A 27,458-nucleotide genomic window follows, 5' to 3' on the forward strand; every position below is an offset into this window, starting at 1 on the left:
GCTCGGCCGCTGCCGAGAGACCTCCCGGCCTGTCCCCGCCGCCCCGCAGGGCCCCGCACAGCGCCCGCGCTCCAGGCCCAGGAGGGGTAAAGGGTGAGAAAGAGGGAGAGGAGGCTCCAGTGCGGGGCTGTGCCCCCAACCCCATCCACCCCCACCCTAGAGGGGCACTGCACCGACTGCTTAGGACTTGCTATAAAGGAATAATAATTAAAAAAAAAAAAATTGTTTTTAAATTTATTTTCCTCACCTGTCTAACCCCAAACTACCTTTGATAAAGACTGAAAAGTAATGTAATATGAAGAAAAACAAAAAAAATCTAGGGAAAGGAGCGGAGCAACGGGATCAAACACCTACAGGTGATGGCTGTAGAAGGGAAGGGACCCGTGTCCATCTATCAACAACGAGGGAGGCGGCCCCCGGGCAGCACAGGAGCCAAGCCCCATCGCGCTCTGCTCTCAAAGGCCTGAGCTACCAAGCGTTGCCCCTCAAGGGAGCTGGGAATGCTCCTCCAGGCCCTGCGCTAGGAGTAAAAAAGTAACAGTTCTTGTATTCTTCCTGTTAGCTCACTTGGTGTCAACCAGGAGAAAGTGGTGATATGGGTACATATCTCAAGTACACTTCAGCTGAGGGCTTTGGGCAGAAGGTAGGTGGAGGAGAAAAGGCACAAGCATGGGCTAGAGATGAGTGCCCCAGCAGCTAAGCTTGGAAATACCATGGGGGAAGGTGAAAACGGACACCTTCATTAAGAGAAGAAAGTGGTGAAGCATAGCAGAAGGAGGGTGGGGAAGAAGCAGGCATGATGTGAGGGTTTCACCTGAAAAGATGCTGAAACAAGGCAGCAGCAAGGAAGGGCTGGCTTCAGACCCCACCAGCTCCCTGTTGAACACAGCAGGACAAGGGCAGGAGCAGTAACAGAAGGGTCTGCCTCCAGGGCAGAATAAAGCCAAGGTTGTAGCCTGTGACCTCTGGTAGGACTCGCTACCCTGGCAAGCAGCAGGAAAAAGCAGGGTTAAAACCAGTTGGTATCAGGTAGGCATTTTGTGCATTTATACATCTGTAATATTTCATTAGTAATGTAAATCACTTCCATTTTGTAATGAGTAAGATTTGTGAAAGTGTACTGCATTCTCATAGCATCCTCTGGCATTAGTTAAAACATTTTCTAGCATAATCTACTTTCACAAGTATAAAGAAAATAAGCTCTTTGCACTTCAGAGCAGAAGAAAAAGGATAAATATATTTAGGCAAAAAAAGGTTCAAGTTTTAAAGCTTTTCTTCATAATAAAGCATGTCACATTGCTGCATGACTAGTAGGACTTCACTGAAAGAAGAAATAACTAGATTAAATTCTGTTTTGGACAAATGGAGTATTCAATCTCTCTCCTTACACAGAATGAAATTACATGCATTTGCTATCACCTACAGATGTCTGTTCTTTCACACAAACCACTGCATGACTAATGTGACTTGGGCCGAAGAACATACTCAAAATCTGCATCCACCTGATAATGTTAGTCTCTAATTTCAAGTTAAGAAAAACATTAACAAGCCTTCCCTTCAAATCTTCATATTATGAACCTATGTTATTTCTCTGGTAAACTTCCTCAGTGTTTCACTTGTATTCTTAAAAACATTCATATTGATGGTTCAGCTTATAGTATCCCCCGCACCTTGTTACGCCTGTTTCCACCCTCTTATGATTTTATTATGTATGTAGGTATCTGGAGTATTGGATCACCTCTTGTCTGTTTCCAGAATAGAAAGTAGACAGAGATACTTCAGTCTTATTTAGACAGACTTGTTCTCCAGACTTCTGGAGTCCCTTTTCTGAATCTTTTTTGATCTTTTGATCTTCTTTAGTCACAGAAAATAAAACTGGAGTCAATATCCCTGTCATCTGTAGCAGAAACAAAACAAAACCACTAATAACCAAAACAAAAATCCCCCTCCCCCCAAAAAACCCCCAAACACCCCAAACCCAATGAAAACCCCTTAAAACCGGTAGCTTATACTCCAGGTTGTCAGGTGAACAAACATTGTCCTCCCACACATGCTGCCACAGAGAACGTACATCAACAAAGCACACCTAAACATGTATGGACAGGCTTATTCACAGTCACAATTTGTATCCTCTCCCTTATTGTAAACCTTGTTGTTTATAGAAAACCAAAATCTAAAAAAAACAAAATAATTCAGAGGAAACCCAAACATTTTTTTGTTTCATTTTTAATTTGGCTTCACGCTGAAAATTCAATTTACAAGCCATTCATAAGGAAAATGTCCAGTTGGGCAAAATGAGCCATGATTGTATACTGTACATCAACACTTGTAGTGTATCATTTAGTTCCCTTCTGTAAATCTTACAACTTACATAGCATAGTTTAAGCATCTACATCATATGGCTCGCTTCATCACACACTATAGTCCATTTCAACCTATCAGACAACTAACAAGAAAAGAATGCTCAGATTGAGGTATTTCCTTTAAGAATTGACTGATCACTGGTATTCAGAGGTAATGTTAAATCATATAATTTTAAACATTGAAAAATGTACAAAAGCAAGTTCATTTTTAAAAAATATTATCCTCAGTCTTCCATGCATGTTAATAAAAAATATAAAAATCAAATTTGTAGCACTGAAGCTATACTCTTCATTCAGCAAAAGTACTTCCACAATTGGAACCACAAACTACAGTCATCTTAAGTACACTACTTGCTTTTGCTTTTCAGTTATGAAGTATAGCCAGTTCAGTGCAAAAGTAATAGTCTATGTACACATACCATAGGAGCCATAGGAGGGAAATTTACAGCAGAAGGTACGCGTTCAGATTATTATTATCTAGTAGCACTATATATTGTTACAGATTTACACTGCATATCCAAGGGCTATTATAATAACAAGCTTGCAGCCAATATGCGTCTTTAAACACACCAGGTCTGCTTGAGCAGCCTTGAAGTCAACCCAAGTTATACCACTGATGGAATAAGCACGTAATACCTTGCAAGGGAGTTCCTACAGAACAGCTTCCTGCTCTGTCAGCACAGGTTTGCAACTAAAAGCATCCTCTTCATAGCAGTGCCTAACTTGGATTCAGTAGCGTTAAGAGAAAATTCCAATATTTGATCATTTAAAAGGTTAACTTTTTTGCTTCTGCATTTAAATTCTCAAGTGTGCTCAAAAACATAACAATATTTTCTTCCAGAATACACAAATTGTATAATCAATGCAAGTTTAACAATAATTGAGGAAACCAAAAACTTTGTTTTCCTGAATTATTTCTCAGCTTGCTGGTAACTTGATTTTATTAACCCAAAGCCATGAACTAGTACCTGCAATCAAATTAGAAAAGTCTTGCACACCTGGAGAGATGCTGGAATTACAAAAAGTGTTAGAAAGTGGTCCCATTGAACAGATGCCAAATACTTTCAGCACAATGCCGCAACATTGAAGTTGTATAGTACATAATACAAAGTTAGCAGATGTTCAGTATTGGTCCTCCTCCAGGAAACAAAATCTATCACTTCTAAAGAAATTTACTTCTGACTTCTATTTCTAACATTACTGATTTACATTATTACCCTTAGAGCAATTTGAGGAAGCAATATAAACAAATCACCAAATACAAACAACCATATAGACAAGCAGCTGCAAATATTTTGCTTTTTGTCTAAGTATATACAATTGCTAAGGAGAAATGTTTAACTTAAAGAATTCTAATCCACATATTTAAAAATACAATTTCATTTTTAGATGTTTACTTAAAAACTGGTTTTGTAGTCTGAAAAGCACAACACTGGCTAACCTAAACATCCCTTCTGAAATATAAGAAATATTTTGCTTGAACTTCCTTATAAAAGAAAACATAGGACAAAAATATATACTTAGGGCATACAAGATCTTTACAAGTTTTTTTTAGCATTTAAAATACAAAATTGTCTTCATGCTGGATAGCAAAGAAAAGACATGTATTTGGGTTTTCCCCGTATACGTTCATAGACTTAGAAATAACCTACTGACAGATGAATTTCATTTCCAGTACCATGGTAGGATGAAAAGTGCCTGAGCTTCAGCTTTCTTCAGTATCCACGAGGAGACTTTGTTTGCTATCGCATTTATAGAGGCTGCATTCAGAACTTGAAAGCAGTCACACACTGAAAGTGACATAGCGAGTCAGAAGTCAATCCAATTTAAGGCTTTATTGTACTAGATTTCTAAATTTAATTTCTTCTTGTCCATAGGAACAAGGAGAATCTCATAAGCTCCTTCAGATCTGCTGTTACCTGAACACACCTGCAAATGGTTTAAGTGTGGGAAAACAAGCCCTTACCTAATAGCAGGCACAAGCTAAAGCAGTACATGGGCCCTTAGTTTTGGGTGGTATTACCAGAACAGGCCTGGAATATTCACCTGCTGTATATGGCTCAGGGAGAAAAGTCCATGAATGTCACTTGAGAGGCAGCGAGGTCTCCCTCAGGCTGCAACACACCTACAGACAGCATGAGCAAGAGCAAGGGATACAAAAACTGAATTCACCAGCCCGAGTCAGAAAAGGTCCTTTACTGTGGGAAAAGGCCTGCTGCACTGTGAAAGCTTTGCCTTGTGAAATCTAGCCTTGATGGGCTTTTCTGATTGCTGGTTCAGGGCCAGAAGTTCAGCCTGATTTTTCTCCAGCTGGCCCTTTGCCTCAGAACTGGCACTCTCAAATAATATTAAATTATCAGAATATTGCTAAAGTCATTATGACTTTTCTCTTGCGTCTGTCATTTTTGGTCACAGTGAAGAAACGTAAATTTAACACTACATTGACAGATTATCATACAGCACCTTTTCCAAGATGCTCAAGCTAACCTCAAATGAGCTCTGATGTTCATACGGCCCTGTGTAATTTAGCTCAGAATAAAGAAGCATGACAACTATGTTGGTAAAAAAACCTCAAAAACCCCCCCCCCCCCCCCAATTAATTAACAGGATTAATTTACTCAGGTGCAATCTGTGATAAGGTGATTTTACTGTTTCCATTCCTGGAGACTGATCATTTGAAACTGCAAATGCGTCTTTACTGGTTGCAGATGGCCTCCAAATCAGCCTGCACAGGAGTACTCTGCTCTGCCACTTTGCTAAAGAAAATGGAATAACCAGCCACTGCCATCATGTAACTAGTAAAATTATTTTTCCTAACAAACTTGAAAGACAATCTAGGCAGAGTGTCAACTGCTGCAAAAAGGTCTCAGCCTGTTTCACAGAAACATAAACCCTCCATTTTGTAAGCCTCTTAAATCCTCTGCTCTCTTGGTATCACCCACTTCAGTTTAATCCCATTACACATGATAAAGCACATCGTACCATCTGGGGAAAAAAACAGCTGTTTTCTAAAAAACAAATCTATCCTCCACTTGTCAAAGTAATTATGATCTTGAAACAAACTTGAAAGGTTTCCTAGGGAAAGAAACTGGCTTAACTTGATCACTATGAGATGCAGGAAATAGAGACAGAACTCCAGGCACATTTAACGGCTGACCTGTTTGCTGCTGCATTCTCTCAGTAGTTCCACCTCAATAATATATAATTTATGCAGGTTTTGATCACAGTGTGTTGGTAACTAACATGGACACCCAGTTCACTGCCTTAGCTGTAGCACAGAACAACTGCGTTTGTTCCTCCGAGATGGAGCTGGAGGTCGTCTCACAAGGTTCCTGTCAGGGTTTGAATAATTTTTTCTAGTCTTCCAAGGCAAAAGACAGGGAGAACAGATGAAACCTCAGTGGCTGTGCTGCCAGGGACCTCGACATTACTTGGATACACAATGCTGCAGTACCTCCAAGAAATCATCCTCTGACTGAAGAACAGCTGGCTTGATTTCTAACTACCCAGGACTGAAAATTACCTGAATGACAGTGTCAGTCATCCTGCTCATCTGTGAAACAGATCTCAGTTTTGCTGGACTGATTAATAATTTAATTAACTAATTAGCAGTGGCACTGATGGCTAATTCTTATTTTCCATTTTGAACTGTTAGACTTACATTTCCTTCTTTTCTGAAAAGGATCTAGACATATTAATTCAATAATTTTTTTCCAAATTAGCTAAAGTTCAGATACCGAAGTAGTAAAACCATGAAGTTCACAGGGAAACTCAGGGCTTCAATAAGTTTAGGAGCCTAACTTCAGTTTTGTTAATGTAAAACTCTTGGCCAACATATTTGTAAACTCTTACTTCTAAAACACTCATGAATGTACTGCTAGAAAGAAAAAGAGGCTTCACATTAAGCAGAATGCAACATTTCATAAGGTCTTATAACCTACCCTCTAACCTAAAAGCAAATTAATCTGTCTTTGGAGTTTTAAACCAGATTTTTTTTCTGCTCCATTCTAGTTCAGTCTCATAATATATGCAAAACTGTCCTTACAGTGCTTTTCTGAGATCATGGGATCTACAGCATGTGCTGCAACTTTTATTCTTTAAGTACTTATTTTTAAATATTATTTTTGAAGGAGCAGAGAGCAGAATATGACTAAAATAGTTAACATGAAAAGCTGTACTTACCACATGGTAATATAAAAACAGGAAGAAACAATTTAATGGCAATACCAATGATGGCCTTGTAAGGGAGCTCATAAATACAAACACACCTGCTTTAAAAAAATTTATCAAACTATCCAGATGTTGAAGTGCAACAATCCCTTTTCCAGAAAAACGTGTACTACATTTTATGAATAAAAATATTCCAACCAGCCCAGTGCTTAAACTAACTAACTGACTTAGTTTGCATGAAAATATTAAGCAACGGCCAAGTACAAAGCTTAGCTGTTTATTTCCAGCAGCTTTGCCTCTGAAGTGGTTGCATCACTTCCCTACTGCACGTGTCTCCTTTTCAACTTTTGTGACCTAAGGATTTATACCTTCTAAGTAGGATTAGCAAACATACATACATGCCCAGTTGCTTTTTAATCATAGATTATTCTAGCTACAATAAATGCATTAAAACATACAGTGTAATTCACTGGTATAAAATTAAGTGTACAACCTAATTTCTCCATAAAGCTTACCAATTGCTGATAATGCCTTTTAAGTGTATCTGCACTTGCCTTACTGTGATAGAGACAGTAGTTTAAACATGCTTTGCACCTCCTAAACATTTGTTTGGTTTTACTGGGGTTTTATTATGATTGAAGAAATATAACTGAAGCAAAAAAAAACCCCATCACTTTTTAGGAATCTTGGATTTTGTGGGTTTCTGTGTTACTTTAAATACATTCGAAATAGAGGCGTACTTGTTCAAGCATATCAGAAAAGCAAAGCTTTGGCTGGGGATCTCAGACAATATGTAAAAATTTAGTCTGGTGCAAGAGTTCTACTGGCAAGGGATGGCAGCATTATATAAAAGTAGCAAAAAGCTCATCAGAAATGTAACATGCCTTCACACCCCTGCATTTTTTTTTGGTGTGAGATTCATTTAAATTGTTGCAAAGAACTGAAATAATTTCTTATACATCTCCCTGTAAATTTAGGGTCTGTTGATATCACCAGTTAAAATAAAACGTGTTTGTAAAAATCCGTATTTTAATTGAAAGCATTTACATGTCAACGTTTGGTGAAGGGGAAAACAAGCTTTCACTTCTACCCTGACACTGCAGCAGGCCACTGAAACTTGACTGTCACAACTGTTCTACAGTCAGGTGCCCTTTAAAAAGGCTGCTTATGTGGAACTACTAAAACATTTCAGCAGCTGGAGTTTGATAGATAAGTTGTAATGAACGTTGCTGCAGTAATGCAGTATGTTACAGGTCTCAGCCTCAGTAAAGTCTGTTTACCACCACATGGCAATGTGGCTTTTCTGTCACTTCAAGGCAGTCTAATAATAGCCTTATATTCTACAGATGCTAAAATCACCTGAATTATATTCATTAATCTCAGCTTTTGTGACATTATGCATGATCTAAAGTTTCCATGCAGGCTGGTCAGGGCTTCGCCGTATCATTCATCCTATTACACCTCTACCTTGTTCAACAATCTCACAAAAGAAGGAACATCGCAATTCATTACAGAATCTAAGTGCTGTTTTGTGGTTTGGAGGGGTTTTCTTTGTTTAAGTGGTTGCTTCCACCAAGAGTACCTTGCTCACCAAGGAAACAACGTGCTGGTCACTGGCCTTCTTCAGCAGCAGCAGCAGCTCTGGACCAAACTCACCGATGCTCACGGCTCCCAGTGCCTCTTCACCAGGCAGTTGGTGTGTAAGGGCCTGTCTGCTGTAGGCTGCAGTGCCCTTCAGCCCAAACACTCTGCATAGCTTAGGTGCACACAAGTGTAGCTATTACACTCACCACGATGTGAACACATCTCCCTCACCAAAACAAATGAGAAACCAAATGAACCCTTTGGTTTTCAGAAGGCAGATCCCCATGTTACACAACCATACATGCGAGTTCAGCACACTCATATTCAGTCAGTTTGTTTCTCTCTTTCACAGGTGTGGACAAAGCACCTCTTCTTCTAGAGCAGCTCTCCCCTCAAAGTTGCCCATGTGATACTACACTTACCTCTTCCTTCTTTTCAGACATGTGTCTCATGGAACTCCAGCTCATTCCCCGCACTGTGAGATTCTCACATTCCCAAGGTCACATACAAACAAGAGATAGCTTAGCCAGCTTAAGTCACAAGGCATAAAGAGTCTTGTAGAGATGCGACAGGCCCAGACTACAGCTCATGTGCCTTCCCTTACATACCAACTAAAATACATACTGTATAATCACAGAAAGTAGACCTCAGGACGTATCCCTATAACCCTGGGGCACAATCAACAAAATCAAGTGTCTCCACCTTAGCTGTCTGCCTGTTCTGTTTTCAAAACCTCCTGTGAAGAAAGGTTCCTCAACCCACCAGAGTAACCCATTCTCCTTACCTTAACTAGGTGTAAAGAAATTCTCCCAACACTTAAGCTGCCTTTGAAATGAATAGACTGTATCTACCACTAATGTGGAAAAAAGACTGTTCCTATCTTCTCTTTAGCAAATTTTTCATATTTGAAGACTGTTTTCACATCTTTCTTCAATCTCCTCCTTCTTTGGATTAAACAATACTTTTGATCTCTAAGGACTTTCTGTCCTCCATCCAGCTACTCCTTATTGTTCTCAGGTTCCTCAACATGGACAGGTACTTCAGGTAAGGCCTTACCATACCTTGGCAACACAGAAATACCACCATGTTTCTCAGAGGCTACACTGCTGATGCATCCCACTACAATGAGTATCTTTTTTGCAGCAATGATCTAACAATGCTCAGTTTGTCATATTCTACACCATTATTGCCCCATGTTTTATGCAGCAATACTTACTCCCTCCTCTTCATGCAGCTGACTATTTCTACCTAAGTGTAGTTCCTCACATGACTTAATTTTCCAAACCAGTTCTCCTATTTTGTGATCAGTTTCTATTCAAATCTTGTCTGCCAGTCTGCTGCAGCCCTGTCAGCCCAGCATGCATTACCTAGATAGAGCAAAAATTTAATTATTACCTCCAAAGGAGGACTTACCTCCACATAGCCCACAGAAAGCATAATTTCTTACATTTTTTTTCCCATATCCTTTCTATTAATGCCAGTTTTGGTTTGGAGACTTGCCACATACAGTTAAGGATTTCTAAGGACACATTCCAATATCCTCATGAGCTCTAAACCACCTCCTATTTAAAAAAGTTATAGAAGCATTTGCTAATAAGATTTTCTTTTGTTAAAATTCCTTCCTTACAAATCACTCTAACATGTGGAAGATTCAAATCTCAACAGTTTTCCAATCACAAAACCATCATATTTTAGCACATATTTCAGTAATAGAAATGATTTTAAAGTATTTTTGTTTGTTTGCAAGTAGAGTTGCCATCAGAGTTCTTTTGGAACAGAGCCCTCCCGCCTACTCCTTGAGGGTTTTGTCACATTTACTAATCAGTGAAGCTCTGTGGTTTTATAATAATCTAAATTTTTCTCTGAGACCTCCACTGGTAATTAAGGCATCTGGCTTTACAGAAGATAAGAAACATTACTAATTGCAAGTGTTTTTGATTGTTTTGTTGGTTTTTTTTAACAACAAAAGTGGCTTAGGTTGTTTTGTTGTTTTTTAAACACTTCTCTTAAGCTCCATATACGTTATATGCAGTATATGTAATGTTGCTATAGAGATGTAACTAGCATTTCTTCAGGATGTTCTGCAACTTGTAGCTGGCTCGGTCTCTGAAGTAACTGCAACCTTTTCAAATCTGTGCTGATACAACAAAGTTTTCATAATACGTTCCATGCTAAATTATCTGTGTACACAAGCTTGCTACAAAATGTGAATCTGTGATGCCTGATAAACCTAGATTAAATACAATTGTGTAAACATTTAAATACTACGTGGAAACGATTTGAATTGATTGTAAGAGAAAAGCACAAACAGTTTGTCATGTATTTGCAAACAGTATGTGTCATGTCAGTTTGGAAAAAAAAAATAAATCACTTTTAATTGCATCCAGAAGATTACAGTAGAAAAGTGTTGGGGTGAGAGATAAGGGCCCTTTTCATTCTACCATGGAATAGATTGAAAGAGAAACAATTTTGTCATTCAACAATAAAAAGTAATCTTTAGCAAGTTTTTGCATTATTGTTTCTAAACTGTTCACTGAAACCAAAACAAAGGGCCAAAATATGCTTGCCTTGCTCAAGAGAATAATCCCACCAAAATTAACAAGACTGACTATGCAAATATGGACAGCAAATGTTTGGCCCCAAATAAACATCCCCATAACTAGCAAAAGCACTAATCACCAAAGTGCACTTAACACCATAGTAGCTACAGTTTCTTTATACATGCACAGTTTGTGCGACACTTTGTACATGAAACTAGCCAATGGAATATAAATAACTGTGCCGCTTCCTTTTAAATATGAACATTAATAATGAAACACATTCACATTTTTGCCTTTCAAAGACCTTTTTGAAAAAAATAAAAACACCTTTCCCAAAGTAATCTGGAACATGTTGTTAAATATAGCACATATGATTCAAAGAACAGTATTAAGGTAGAAGAACTTTCACACACAAAACCGGTATTTGCTCTATAGTTGGAGTGACTTATGAAAATCCCAAGAAAAGACAATCCTCTCACCAGGAGAGGAAGGTAACAGTTGTAGTGTTAATTCAGTTTCTTCTGCAGGGGCTTGTTTTTATCTTCAGCGTTTTCAGGGCTGAAGTCAGTACAGATACCATTAGGAGCGGAAAGAGATGAAGTCTCCAAGCCACTCTCAGCTCCCATCTGATCAGCATAGAGATAGTCTTCTGCAAAGTGTGGGTGCAATTCAGCAAATCTGTAGAAGTCATCTAAAAAAAAAATTGTTGTTACACAGAATCAGCTCTTTGAAACAGAAGGACGCTAAATTTGAATACTTACACATATATAATCACATGATCACTTTGGAGAAAAATAGCAGCAGTTAGCATAATGCTATCCCCATAGCTTGTTTTAGCTTCTCAGCAGAAGTTTACCACATCTCCAGAGCTGAGATGCCGCAAAGTTATCTAAGCCCTCTTCAAACACTTCAGACCAGAACTTAGCTCCTATGGTGAAGGGGTAAACAGACTCAGATTTGCACTAAAATGCATGAGGAGCACCACATGCCCTGACATAGCATCTCACTGTTCACTGGGGAAGGGCAGAAGCCCTCCAGCTGGGGAACAATGAACACTAAGAGTGGTCATTTCTTAAAATCTGGGAAGTCTTTTGCAAACATGCCTTTTAATGCTCTGTACTCATAATTCTCTTCAACCTAACAGCAGCTGTCAATGCTGCCTTCTGCTCTCAAGATTTCAGCGTTTCAAAACTCCTAATATTTTAGAGAATATTGTGAGAAGATAATGAACTTGTAACATATTATGAAAAAAACTGATTTTAATGTTGGATACTAAGAAGTCAATAAAAAGAGAAAGATTAGTTCTTGAGGGACTGGGGAATCCTTAACATTAAAAAGTAACATTCTGTGTTAAAAGTCAAGACTTTGAAGCCTTGTCACAATTTGCCCATATGATTGTTTATTCAGACATGATTTGAACACAAGATACTGTACAGATTCCAAGTCATAAGAAGCTATTCTTATAACGTACACTGGAAGAAGCTGGATGTGAACATTATCACCAAGTCAGTCACCTACAGTGTATCTATCACACACAGCCCACTCAAATTCATGGTGTTATCCCAGAAGAGCTCATGATCAGATGATGCTGTGAGTTCCCTGGCATGCAGTGCAAACGACTCCGTTCAGAGGAGTGACGCCCAGTTCCTTCTGGCACAACTGGGCTGGTGTGGAAGAAGGGAACTACCACAGCTTTCCCTCTCTGCCACCCTTCTCTGAGACAACACATTTCTCTCAATATTGCAAAGGGCAAGGGAATGTAATTTGGCTCACAAAGGCACTGAAGTTGTAGGTCAACCCTGCCTCTGAACTGCTGCAAAGGGGTAGGTAGGAAGAATGCAGTAAACATAACTTCATCCCTCTGCATACAAAAACTGGATATCTTTTATTGACAGTTTATATGGACCTAAAGTATTTTGCACACTGTAGCTTCAACAAAAGCTCTTGGCGTTCAGGCCATGAAAACCAATACTACTATCTACGTTGGGAAACCTGTATGTACAACAGAATGATTGATCACATAAATGATACAAGTCTTGCGGGGGTGGGGAAGAACAACTTAAATGCTTGAAAATGTATACAGCAAAAGTTTTTCTTTCAATAATATTTAATGCAAGTTCAACTTTTTTAAAAAACCTCATATCAAGGAACGTGATGCATCTGACCTTTTCGAAGAAGGAAATGTAGAACTTTCTTTTATACTGAAAATATTTAACAGGGGTAGTAGTTGCAGTAATATATTAGAAATGCTTGAGTGCAAACTGATCCATCAGAATCAGTTAAGCACATTCAGCAAATCCAATGGAGTATATTTTTCTGCAGCTAAAAAGGAGAGAGCAAATAGCTATCAACCTTAACTGGATCTGGCCTGCAGCAGAACCATGAAAGCAACTGTGAAGCATTGGTCTGGAGGAAAAGATAACCGTAGTCATTTACTTCAGAAAAAAAATGTAATTTTACCTCCTGTCCCTACTTAGAAGAAAGAGACAAAAAGAAGGAAAGAACCCAAAGTGGAGTTCTTTAAGACTGCTGTCTATACTTTTACATTACATATGCATATGTACTGCAAGAACTTCAAGAGGTTTTTCTCCTGCCTTTGCAATACCCTCCCACTACTTGATGCTCCTGACGGAAGCTTTATGTTCATGCATCTCCCCTAGTTTTTGTTCCCCCTCAGCTATAAATTACGTGATTGTACAGGAACTTAACATTATAATCCTGTAGTTAATATAGTTAAGGATACTATGTTTTAAAGAACAAATAATTCTTCCTTCTCTGAACGTTCATCTATATGGATATTCATAATTTTGGCAAAACCCCCTTTTTTCTTGTTACCAGCAAGCAAGGCAGAGTCTTCAGAACACTTTCTCACAGTCATCATTTGTCTATCAAAAGCAGGTAGACAGCTTCTTAGAATTTGCGATGCCCTCCTACAGAATGTATTCAAATTCTCCAGAATCATGTCTTAAGATGAAGAAATCTTGCCTCTTTCTAGATTACAGTGAAAGAATGAGCTTTAGAATCAAGGTGCATCTAAACAGTTAAGGCAACTGCTTAAAAGCACACTGCTTAAAAGAATGGAAACAATACACATATCTTTGTGTATTTTTGAACATGTGACAAAAGTCTGGACTTCTAACAATTCAGATCTAACATAATCAATGTAGTTATAAAAACCTCAATTTTGCTATCAGCTCTTCTGTTTACCTGCAACCTGAGCTCTACCTCTGGGATGAGATCTCTGGCCTCAAGGACTCTGATATATGTGCAGCAATGTAGGTTTGATAGTTTGGATATTTTATTTTTGTTTTTACAAGTAAGACCGAAGACTTAATATTCCTGCTTCACATGCTAAACACCCTAGAAAGAAGGAGCTTGTGGGCAGACCCTCTGCTGTGTATATCCAAAGTAATGTCAGTACTCTTCCACTAGATACAAAGTTTTGATTTCTCAGAACTTGCCTGGACAATGACAAAAAAAGGTGCAGTTTACAAATTTTCTACCTCTCCTTTGTCAGTATTTAACTGCAATAAATTGAGTATGTGAAAAGTTGCACATATGCTCATGAAAGGCAAGAGATTGCATACTTAGAGAAAGAACTTTCAAGATAGAAATGCAATACTAAAAGTTCATTTTCATCTTCTAATTCTTTACCACAATAAACTGGACATTTATTCTTACTATTAGCCTTTCAGATACGTTAAAATCTCGGTGCAATGTTTACATTATGAAATGAGCACTTCTCTCAGAAAAAAGATCCAACAAAGTTTCAAAGAAATGATGTAAACACCATTATACTTTGTGTAGCCTCACAAAAGACTACTCTTGACTGCAGGAAATAAAATAGTAAAAATGAGAGCTAAGCACTTCAGTGGCCACTGCTGTGGCTCAGTGGCATAGATTTTCATGTGATGGGAACATACCATGATCACTCATGGGTAAAGTGCAGGTTTAAATGCAACTAAGTACTATTAAAGATTAGTATTAAAATATTAATTCTTTGGTAGCTCACATGAACTGGTCTGAGTTCACTTGCACACAATTTCAAATGTAGCCATTCTCAAACAACGAAGTGTGCCAAAATTAGAGTTCTGCTATGCTTACCAGCTTTGATTCTGTGCTGGTATTTTTGAAGCTGGTGATTGGTGGGGAGGTGGTGCAGAGAAGAACTGAGTCACCACCCAAATGAGTTGGGAAAGGAGCAGAGATGTGCAGGAAAAAGACAGTAACACAGGATGGACATGGAAATGCTGGGGACATTACAGACAGAGAGGTACAGAAAGGAAAGGGGTAGCACAGCAGGAATCAAGGAGGCAAGATGTAGCAGGGAAAAAGGGGAGGGTGGTGGCAACGATTCTCATTCCAATAATTCTAAAACAGTTCTACAGTTGAAGCTTTAGCACATGTTGTGTGATTGAAACATAGGTATTACTAGTTGTCCTGGTTTCAGCTAGCATAGAGTTAATTTTCTTCCTAGTAGCTGATACAGTGCTGTGTTTTGGATTCAGTCTGAGAATAATGTTGATAACACACTGATGTTTTAGTTGTTGCTAAGTAGCACTTATCTTAAGACAAAAACTTTTCAGTTTCCCATGCTCTGCCAGCAAGCAAGTGCACAGGAAGATGGGAGGGAGCACAGTCAGGACAGCTGACCCCAGCAAGCCAAAGGGATATTCCATACCACAGGACATCATGCTCAGTATATAAACTGGGGGGAGAGACAGACAGGGGGTGCCAATCACCACTCGGGCTGGCTGGGCATCAGCCAGCACGTGGTGAGCAACTGCACTGTAAATCACTTGTCTGTCTTGGGTTTTATTGCTCTTTTTGTTATATTCCTTTTCATTACAATTATTACTATCATTATATATTACTTTATTTCAATTATTAAACTGTTCTTATCTCAACCCACAGTTTTACCTCCCCCCCACCCCGCCACCAATTCTCCTCCCCATCCCACCAGGGAAGGAGAGGAGTGAGCAATGGTTGCATGGTGCTTAGTTGCTGGCTAGGGTTAAAGCACACCACTACTGTAGAAATTGTGATTTACTAACACTGATGTCTTAATTTGTAAGATTTCTACAAATTAAACATATACTGATTATCCTGAAGGAAAAGCACTAACGCAGGGCATGTCATAAGCACTTCTACTGGAGATATGATACACTGGCTATCAACAACTCAGTTCATACTTAAATGATACAACTATATTTAGAACCTTACTGCATAAAAGATGAAGAATCTGAAGTAACATACAAGTACGTTGATTACCAGCATAATCTATTCACCCATATCTCACAATTTTTCAAACGTAACTTTCTCACCTCTGTATCACCTGCATTACAGACTACATATTGAGCAGCCTGGTTAATACCCCCTCATTTCCTACTCCTCCCCCCGCCCATGACTTATTTTCCAACAGGCTGAGAAATTATTATGGGAGTAGAAAGTCTTACATCTCCCCATACTCTGGGGGGGGCAAAAATAGTGAGGAACAGATACAGTCAACAAAACGACAGGATAGAGTTAAGATAGCTTTCTTGAAAATACATATTCACATACATGGAAGTTACCGAACAGAATATGCTGAAAGAGCTAATGCAGGTATTGCCTGACTCAATATGGAAGGGAAAACCTCTAAAAACATGTAAACATGATATTTGATATTAAAGGTGAAACATTTTTTTAAATTGTAAATTTACTTTGTCTGCAGTGTTTTTATCATTACTGAAGTCAACAAAAAAGGTGAAGTTTAATAAAAATATACCTGGTTTGTGTATCAAGATGAGTTCAGACAACTTTGACATTTTGTCACAGTTCAGATCCACTTAAAATACTTACCATATGTAATCTCTCCTTTTTCTTCTTCATCTACAGCTCTAAAAAGATGTGTAACGTTAATCTGTGACACACCCATGGCAGTCTTCAGAATATGAGCTAAATCCTCTTCTGTTATAGTGCCATTTTCTGACTGGTACAACTATGAATCAAGAAAGCAAGATAAATCATTGCAAAGCAGAATGCTAAGTCCTATAAACAGCACCATACTAAGAAGTTATGCAAAATTAAAATTTGGTATTGGAAATTCTAGTCACTCTCAGATGGATGTGATCTATTAAGGATTTCTGATTAGTCAGTGTAAGAGATAGCATTATTTTTAGTTCACCTGTGTACACTTAGAAAGTAAAGCTTGCTATATTCAGAAAAAAACTCCCTATGTTTACATGCATGAACACTGGAATTTCAGTGATATTCAGAGACAAGACTGTTTAACACTAACATGTTTTGTAGAACTAAGAATAATTTTTAGGCCATTGAGCTCTGCGTCCAAACTCCAAGAGAGTCTGTGGAATCAGGAGATATATTTAGGTCAGCCTAAAGCAGACACCGTTTCCACTTGGTCAGATGTAAAACTAAAGATTCTTTGACCAAAGTCCAACTGATTATGACAGCCAGTTTGCATAAAATGCCTAAATCTAAATGGCATTATATTAATCAGGAGAATCCTACCCCATATAGTAATGGGCCTATCATTTTCTACAAAGACTTATTCTAGAACATAATAATTTGAATATTCTTAAGTCCTGAAGCAACAGGGTTCCTCACAGAAAGAGTTAGCTTTACTACTGACAGGATATTGATAACTAAAAATAATTGTTCAGTCTCATTCTATCGTCGTATATGTACAGTGTTTTGCCCTGGAAAAAGGACTTGAATATTTCAAAACATCTGTAATAAATACAGCTTCATTCAACTTTCTAAAATAACTCAACTTCTCTGTGGTGTAAATTGAGACAGGAGAGTTTCTGAAACATCCTTGACTCATTTTCAAGGATGACAACACTGCAAATTACTGAGCCACGTAAAAAACGCTATTTTGGAAACTTCCTTTTAGTTTCTCTACGTCACTGAGAAGGTGGAAACCGATGAGATTGAACAAAAATGGCATAAGGATGCATTTTTCACACAAAACCAGAAGTTGCTGTCATAAGACAGCACACCTCAATGGAATTAAAAAAAACTAAAATTTGAAGTTCTGCAGAAGACAACATTCATGCTCATATCAAGAATCTTGCCTTTTCTTCCCTAGCACCTAACCTACACACTGTTTCACAAGGAGTAGGGCCAAGGACAAGACACTTTGTGTAACAAAACCTCCTCTGTCTTCACAGATCAAGTAGTCAGAAAGTGATACTTGATGGTAAGGCTCACAAGCATCACATTGGCAAGATCTCCACCCTTTAGTTACCTTAGCAGTTCGGAAGGGAGGACGCGTAGCACTTACACCGGAGTGCTGCTCTTACACCTGATTGCTATAATCCCCCCTTCTCTAAATTGCCTACCACTTTAGAAATCTGGTGGCTCAGTAACTATTTTTTCAGGTTCTTCAAGCCACATACTAAACAGTTCCACTTTGAAAACTTGTTCAGCTATGTGAAATGTTGTACTTTATCTCTGAAAACAAATGACAAAGTGCTTTCCAAAAGGTAGCACATGGCAGAGGACAGCACCTGTTCGAAGTCACACATTCATGAACTAGCTAGGTCCTTCAATGGCTCCAAATAAGCTGTGTGAATATCTTACTGTACATGAACCCGTGACAGGAGGGAAGAAAGGATTATAAAGAAAAAAAATTAAGAAAAACCCCCAAAGGTTCTCTTTCCCTTTTTTCTAGAATACTGCAAGTCAAAATTTCCTCAGCTCAAGACTTTTTTTAACCCTTCCAATCATCACTAGTGGGATAAAATGAGCCATGCCTGCTTCCCCTTGCTGACTTCTTAATACATGCAGAGAACTTCTCTGCAGGTCTACAGTTAACTTTATATTTTGCAATTAACCAGGGAACTTGAAATTATATATTATGAGTTGAAGAACAGAGCAGATAGTGAAGAACAGAAATTTTCTAAAAAAACTCCTATTAACTTTAATTTAGGTGCTCCTAAAGAAAATAACCACCCAATCTGAGCCTTTCTTCTTCTAAAATGCTGAAAGTATATTTCACATTATGCTTCATGAGAGCTAAATTCCACTGAAAACTGCCCAAAAGCCACCTTCAAGTTTACTTCAAGCTTGTTCATTTTAGTATGAAGGCACAGAGCTCAAACAGCACCTGATGATTTCTCTGTGCCGTTATATAGATCAAATGGAGTAAGAAAGAGCAGAGATCTTTCTGCTTTTCCCTCAGAAGTAGCAGTAACAGCAGCTATTAGAGGCATACTTCCCTCAATATTTGGAGGAACTAAATATTTTTGTTCCTTCCTCCTTTGTCAAATTTGTTTGATACTGGCCAAAGGGTAAGAATGATAGCTGTGAACACTAAACATTCACAAAAGTCTCATTTCTTCAGCAAAACATAGTTAAGAGAATAATACAGGTATGTTGAAGAACCCGAAAACAAGTACTCAGAAAATAAGGCTGTCACGTAGTACCATGCAACAGAATGCTCTCAACTCCATGCATTCAAGAGTGAAGACAGCATCAAGAGTTGGTACTTTTCAGTTTCAGTAACACTAAAGACCATGTGAGTTCATAGCAAGGGGAAAAGATGATGCAGGGTTTGGTGCTGAAATAGCAATATTAAAGGAATTAAAAAGTAATAAAACAAGGTGTCAGACAAATCCACCGCAATGGCAAACATTAAGTATTGCTGTTGTCACTTCCCCAAAAAGCCTGCATTAACTATCTGTGCTGATGCTACAACAAACCCCTGAGGCTAGAATAACATCAAGAGCACTTCTGGGAAGCATAAACTGAGCAGAGACTGCAAGACCAACACAGAAACAACAGTAAGACTGAGGGAATAAAACCTTACCATGAAAATAAGACGAGGTAAAAAAGATAATATATACTAACATGTAGGAAAAGTTTTAAAATCTTTTATTAACTTTAAAAATAAGATTTGATTGAAACATTCTAAAAAGAAGAAAGCACAACTCATTAGCCTTTAGTTTAGATGAATCAATATGAAGGACTTGAGAGACTCAGTGTGCTGAAAAGATTCTACCAGAATTCCAGAGAACAATTTCAAACTGCAAACTTCCATAATTTTATACAACTCAAACCTGCCATGTGTTCCCTCTGACCCTCTTAATCCAACCTTCCATTACTGTTACTTTAAAATATAATTAAGAATTAAAAGGGCATGTGAAACAAGCTTCTGTTAAGTCCAATAGCAATATTAATATTTTCAAAATATAAGTGAACTACATGGAGGAAGAAAAATGCTGCTTACCTGAAATGCCAGCTGAATTGTTTCCAGAGTTTTGGATGGCTTACAGACAACTGACAGAGCAATGACAAATTCCCGAATGTCAATTATGCCATCTTCATTCTGTGAAGGAAAACCTCACCTCAAAATACTGCAATTTGTCTGAGAACTTCCATAAATAACTAACAGTTGCTAAAGATGCAGACTATTCAGAAAGATCATTAAAGATGCCACTACAAAAAAAGTCTCAGTAGAATAGAATTACATCAGGTCAAGAATCTGAGTCATCAAAGCTCTACAGGACCTTTCAGAGTCTCAGTCAAGAAGTCATAATTCAAATGTTCTTGGAACACAGTGCTGCTGCTGTCACCCTTCACTTGTATATTTAAGGTTTTTATATTAAACCATCTGAATTACTGGGTTAAAATTAAAACTGGAGAACCAGAAGCAAGGTAGCCTAATTTAAGCCCTGAATACATGACATCTACTCTTTGGTCTACAAGAGAACACCGTGAACATATCCATCTCCTGGTCCAAACAGCACCTCATCCAAAAGATAATAGTCATTTCCCCTTTCTGACTGATTGCCAGAGGATTGAAAAAATGGCTCATTTGCCAAGTTCCTAGGCCCCTCAAGTTTTGGGCATCCTACAAGAACAAATGATTTATTTACAAGGCAAGTGAAATATCAGCTAATAAGCACTGCATTCAGTTGCAACATGCAGCATCAAAGGTTTAGCCTGAACTCATCTTTCTTCCTCTTCATATTTTGCAACTAGAAAGAAAATTAGTTTTGTCCAACTGGTACTCCTTTTAACTTCTACCTGAATTAATGCTTCATTTAGTTGATGATGGGTGCTCTTACCTTGCTGAAAAGGAAATGCAGTAGGCAAATACTATGGTGAAGTGCTCAAAAGCCCTTAGCACTGGCCCAAAAAGAGACCTCTGAATTCAACTGGAACAGAATTAGGCTAAAGTGGAGTTGACCAAAGTAGTACAATTTCTTACCTCATCAAAAAGCGCAAACATACTTTCTAATAAGTGAGAAACTGGAAATTCCAAGTATGCTGAAAATTCTTTAAGATTGACCTTTTCTTTCTTCATTTTCATGGCACTTGCGGCATATTTATCAAGATCATCTTCAAGTGTTTCTGGCTTCAACCTACAAAGCATATTATTTTTGCACATTTCAAAAGTAAACCCAGTTTTAACACCACAAATTTCAATATACCAAATGAAGCAATGGATGATAATGGTGTAAAACATTATGCAATCTGGAATTATTAAGCAATTTTATTATAAAATAACGTATTCCTATAATTTTAAGGCTCCCATCAGTTCTTGAACTGTATTAGAAATTACTGCACAGGCTCAGGAACCCTGGTCATAAACTTGTATCCTTTGTTCTACTTTGATTATAAGCTGTATGTGTAAGCAGTTAAACAGAAACAAGAAACACAATCTAGAACTAGCTAATAAATATCAGGCATGGAGAACTACGTGGGATTTAGGTCACAGAATCATGGAATCGTCTGGGTTGGAAAAGACCTTGAAGATCATCTGGTCCAACCATTAACCTAACACTGACAGTTCCCAACTACACCAGATCCCTCAGCGCTATGTCGACCCAACTCTTAAACACCTCCAGGGATGGGGACTCCACCACCTCCCTGGGCAGCCTATTCCAACACCTCACAACCAGTTCTGTACAGAAATGCTTCCTAATATCCAGTCTAAACCTTCCCTGGTGCAACTTGAGGCCATTACCTCTTGTCCTGTCACTTACTACTTGGTTAAAGAGACATAAAGAGACATGTTTCCAAATTTATTAATGTCACTGAGCATGATGCATCTTGCCTAAAAGAAATCAGGGATTATATAATAATGATTATACAGTTAATCCTGTTTGTCAGTTCTCATTTTTTACATTCAGTCCAGAGTTGGACACTTACAAGGCGACCCAAGCAAAGTTATAGCAGTTAATACAGCTACAGAAATTCCCTCAGTCCTTCCAATTGCAAAACCAGATTTTGACTGATGAATAAACAGCTTTACATTTATGCAAGTATCTACTGCATGGTGGTTGTTAGTTTGTTGGGGTTTTTTGAGGGTTTTGTTGGTTTTGTGGGTTTTTTTGTTTTGTTTTTGGTTTTTTTTTGCTAAATCAAGCTTCCTGTTTTCAGTTTGTGAAAAAAATCTTGCTATGAATATAAAAACGGTGCTGCAAGTATGTGGGGAAAAGTAAATTCCCTCCTTAATACAACATCAGCCAAATCTTTATCAGCAGGTTTCCTCTGAACTCATTTACTGTAATGTGTGGATCCAAACATTCTAGCCCAAAGACAAAAGAAGCCAATAAAGTCTTCTACAATATTCTTCTGCAGCTGTCTGTTTTGCTGTTTACTGCTGCAGACAAGAAAAAGTTATTTACAGAACTCACAAGCTCACACCAGAATTGTTCCCAGACTGCAGCTGGGACTCTTCAGCAGCTTCCTCTCAGTGACAAGAATGAATAAAATACTTAATATCAGCATTCTCAGGAGCTTCTGAAAAAAGATAAGAGCATTTCTGATAGGAAGATTATCTGATATGTCAGCTCCAGACCTTGATCACTTGCTGAAATGACCCTTCCTAAAAATAAATGGTTTTAAGTAAAAACACTACTATGCTGCCTGTGATTACCTAAACTGACTTACCAAAAATGTACTAACTAAACAACACCAAGCCCTGTATTTCTGAAGTATAAGACCTGAACATGAAAGAATTCTTCTAGAGACCCATGGCCCCTACAGAACATTTGTATGTTCTCTATCTTGGCATTAAAGCACCTATCTTAAGTTTTGGTCCTAGACAGTATAAAAAGAGCAGCAAAAGACTCCTCTGCAAACATTAATTTTCCATGATCAAGTAGAAAAGTAGCAGTAACAATCACAAAGGAATCCATGGAGGATTTGAGATGCACACAGTACTCAACTTCTCACATGCAGGATTACATATAAGAAGCATCCACAGATAATACATCCCCCATTGTAGTAGTTGAAATGGATTTTAACTGTAGGATGAGGACAGCTGGCATCCAAATCCTCCCCTGAGATAAGCCACTACTGACACAGAACACGCAGTCTAACATCTGTCTCTAAATCAGAGAGATTTGATTTGCAATGAATTGACTCAAAATTCACCTTCTACAACTGAGGGAGTACTTGTTCGGTGAGTAGTATTTGAGATTAGTGAAATCTCCTCTTCACCCCTCAGTGAAGTGCAAAAAGCTAAAAAGTTTGAAGCCAAAACTTGTATGGAAAGTAGCATGGTTTACCATTAATCTTACAAACATCTTGTGGTTTGGGTTTTGTATAGAAAGAGGTGTGAGCCAATCTCAAAAAAAAGCATGTGGATCAGTGAGGCAAACATTGCTTCAGCTTGAGTATGAGTGCATTGTACTTCTGGTAATCCAAGGTGGGCTCACTTCCCTCTAGCCATTTCACAATCAGGAAGTAATTGATAGTGGATTACTATGCTGAAAGTCTTTTGAAGCCAAGTGTTCCAAATCTTCTGAACCTACGTGGAATGGTTTGAATGTCTCTTTTCAAATTGTTACTTTTATCCTACTGGAGGCTATAAAAGCTAGAAAGCCAACAGTGGATATCTCTGGTCATGAAATCATGATTGTTTGCCTAATGGCTTCCATTCAAGATCTAGGCTTTAGGATACATAACATTATTTGCTGTTGTGGTGTTTTGCTTCATTTTTCAGGCCAGTGCACCCCAAAGAGAACAAAGTAATTTCCAAGTCCCTGAAGATGGAAAGGACATTCTTCAAGATTAACAGTTCTGAACATTAAACCCTTCACAGCAGACTTTGCAGGGAAAAACAGATCCCTAAAGGTAGGTTATTTTTTTAGCAGAATTACCACTATTAGCAAGGTAGATGTCTTACCTCCTTAAAGTTAGTTTTAGCTGCATTTGACTATTTGAGAACAAACTCCTTTCTTGCATGCTGGCACCCTGCCAGAAACCTTCTAGTGTCTCATAGAGCTGGAAGTTGTGTAAGAACAGCTGATCTTGTAGCTAGCTACTGTAAACTGCAAGCAGAGAAACATGCCTTATGCCAAAAAAGCACACCCTGCCTTGATCCACTCAGCAGAGGCTATCATGGTTAGCCTGATCTGTGATTACCTTTAATGGACAGTATTGCTTTTATCATGAATACAGATGAACATCCTCCACAAGGTTTTTTTCTTGCTATAGATGATCTCTGAGCACTATGAAGTCATGGCACTGTTAGTTATCTGCCAGGGTTATTACTTTGGGGATGCAAAGCTCCTCCTACAGTCTGGACCACCAGTTCAGGCACATATGGACAGCAGAAGTTTGCTGTCTGGATAGTAAAGGCTGTTGACCAAGAATAAACAGGCACCAGACCTATGAGGTAATTATCTCCTCCTTGCAGATCTTACGATCTGCCCTATAGGGGCATTGCCTAATAGGATCCTCGTGGTCAACAGGATGAGATAATATTGGAGACTAGTGGTCAAAATGGAACTGATGTTTAATTCAGGTCATTCTTACCAAAATACTTTTGGTAAGAGACAGCAGAATTGATTCAACACAAGTAGGTTTACTAATTTTGAATTTTTCCAGGGAGTGTAAGGAGGTAAATCCTGCAGGCTAGCTAAGGTTGTAGGTTCCAGGGCAGACATCACTAGTACCCATCACATCATACCCAGGCTCAGGAAAACAAAAGAGATAGTTAAAGATCCTAAAAGAATTCCAACATAAATTGCTGCCAATTGTTAAAGACAGTAGGGTTACTCTTAGTAATTTTTGAGAAAGTCAAGAAGTGTAGAAGGCAAGAACAGGGGATTTTTCTGAAATCTGACCTGAAAAAGATGATTTGGTGCAAACCATACCTTTTAAAAGTAGAAGACATAATCTGCAAAGCCATACTGTCTTCAGTGAAAAGTACCAAGGACCTCAGTCTGTATACTAAATGCACGCACCAGATCAAGAACCTGCCAGATGAAAGGGTCTTGTGCTACATGGATACCAATATTAAAACACACATTCACCAGGATACCATATTACATTCTTGCTGTACTTTCTATCCTTATTGCTTTTTGTTGCACAAAGTGGAAGCCAACTACCATACTGGAAGAGAAAATGTATCATCTTGTACAAGTACCAGTGCTGCCTAGCCGTCAAAAAATATTAGAAAATAGATTAAAAATATTAATTTAAAAATAATATTTGCCAAAAAGACTTCAAGTAAATAAGAAAAAATAACAAGTAGAAAACAGCAACTAAACCAGAAGGATGTGACACACATCCAGACTTGCTAAACATTCCAAATCATACCTTGGGTTTTTAAAAGTGAAAGATTTGGAAGAAAAAAAAAAAACACAAAACAGGAAGCAATTAAGTAAATAATGCAGTAGCAGAGAACTGAATGTTAACAAATTGAAAGGTAGACAGAAAGCAAGAGAAAAGAGATCAGTAAAAAAAAAAAATCAAGATAAACAAACAGATGATCCTTAATCTGGCTAGAAGTGTGATGAGGCTACTAATACTTCCTCCCCTCCCCCCCAAAGATGCAAAAGGCCTGGACCACTAGAATTACTTGAGCAAAATTTCAGATTACTTCAAGACCTGATTTTATAAGCCTAATCCAACAGTAAAGAGAACACAGTCTCTAAAAAATTTCTACTTTGGATTGCAATATGTGCTATGTTTGGTGACCCCCCCAATTTTCAGAAAATAAAACAATTAACCTTGAGAATAATCACAACTAAAAAAAAAATTAGGAACTCATTTGATGGCCTAAAAGTCACTGTTACATATGAAAGGGGAACAACAGTTAAGGCTAGAAGGTCCTTCTAGTTCACAGGCAAAGTGAATGCAGGAATTAGAATGAACAGAAGTTAGCGACAATAGGAACAAATCAATTTAAATCAGAACTTAGTGATCTTCGTGCAGGCAAGTGCCCTAAAGCAGCTCATAAAAAGTATTTCATAAAAAGATGGAGGTGAGAATTATACTGTATTAACACTTTCTGGAAGAGAAAATATCTGAAAAGGTCTGTAATAAGGCACAAAATCCAAATAAGCTTCAATGTCTAGAACATGGTAATAGATCCAGTCAAAGTACAAATACCAAATCACTTTAAACAGTAGGGTAATTAATTGTGGCATACATCATCAATTGAAGCAGAAGATTTATAATGTATGAAAGCTACAATAAAGAGTGCATATAGCTTAGTCATTAGCTCATTGGTCAAATTATCAGGCTCAAGAGAAGCATAACTGCTTGAGAACTAATGAATGCAGAATTTGAGAAGATGGGAGTCTGATCAGTTGATCTCATTGTTAGAGCAGTCAATTTACCCCAGAGTTCAATATAAGGCAGCCAAGTTTCAGACAGCTGTGACCTGGCAGCAGTAGCTGCATGGCTTCTGGATTGGATCCCATACAGCTGAGCACAGACGAAGCAAATTCTACACAGTGTTAATAAATCCTGTACATAGATAATGTGTACAGAAATAACTCTCCAGTACAGCAAACTGAGGTATAACTTGATTTCAATCAATCTAAACCAAAAACATGTCTAGATTTGCCTTACTATAGAAATCTTGCATTTAAAACTAGATGTTGCCTTGAAGGTATGTTATTGCTCAAAAACAAGTATTAAGACTGGATGCAAAATCCATTGGATGAAATTTACTGTTCCAGTTATTTAGGGATGTGACTGGATGATCTTAATGCCTTCCTGGCCTCAAAATCCTTTGAATAAACAGCAAAATGACTGCATTGCCAAACGTGCATTAGAGATGAAGCCATATTACAATCTTCATCCAATTGTGCCAGAAAAATACCATCATAATAGCCTTCTTACTGGCACATATCCAAATCAAGACAGAAAAACACTTCACCAATGTACAATTGCTCAAACCAGACAGAGACCTTTTGGGTTGTGGGGAGCCTCACTCAGAAATGCACATAATTGTTTTAGAGGCAAAAACAAAAACACAGAAAAGCATAATCTCACAGAAAAGCTTAAATTGAGCAGACAGAAGTCAGACAATTTAACAAGAGGATTAAACTGAATCCTGGGATTATCAACTGCATAATAAAGAGACATGGGTGTTTTTTTGGGTTATTTTTGTTTTGTTTGCTTTCTTTTCTTATTTCTGTGAATTCAGAGCCTTTGGAACAAAGCAAGAATCTGCTTCCCCTAAGAAGTCTCTCCTATACTACTGGAAGTCTTTACAGGTGGAGGTTCCAACAATTAACATACACTTGTAATCTGAATGCATAATGTATGCTGTCCTACATTCCTTATTCTCCAATAGATTTTTTTTCATTTATATACACAAGCTAGAAGGTGAAGGAAAAATTAGTGAACGGAAATAAAGTATGGAATGGAAATGTGAAACTATCGTCTACACTTTCAGGTAAGGAGACAAAAAATGGAAAAGGGTGTTTTATATTAAAGGAGTTAATAGAATGCAGCTCTAAATAATCAGTTTGTGGTAGTTCAATAGGATGACAGCAGAAACAGGAGAAAAACTGGAAAACAGCAGCAACAAGAAGAGAGGAGC

The 27,458-nt window shown here is 38.0% G+C and overlaps 1 protein-coding gene across 1 annotated transcript in view; it reads right to left on the reverse strand.

Moving 5' to 3' along the window:
* Nucleotides 1-6,363: 6,363 nt before the first annotated feature.
* The window catches only part of LPCAT1 (lysophosphatidylcholine acyltransferase 1), a 61,702-nt gene continuing 40,607 nt past the window's right edge, over nt 6,364-27,458 (reverse strand). The window contains exons 10-13 of the mRNA XM_026842784.1: nt 20,874-21,027; nt 19,890-19,988; nt 16,499-16,637; nt 6,364-11,348 (exon numbers count right to left, since the gene is read on the reverse strand). Of these exons, the coding sequence (XP_026698585.1) occupies nt 11,164-11,348; nt 16,499-16,637; nt 19,890-19,988; nt 20,874-21,027 (577 nt within the window). The 3' untranslated portion in view covers nt 6,364-11,163. The remainder of the gene's footprint in view (nt 11,349-16,498; nt 16,638-19,889; nt 19,989-20,873; nt 21,028-27,458) is intronic.

Source organism: Athene cunicularia (assembly GCF_003259725.1).
Source record: "Athene cunicularia isolate RWA chromosome 2 unlocalized genomic scaffold, athCun1 chr2_part1, whole genome shotgun sequence".
In the NCBI taxonomy this organism is placed as follows: Eukaryota; Metazoa; Chordata; class Aves; order Strigiformes; family Strigidae; genus Athene; species Athene cunicularia.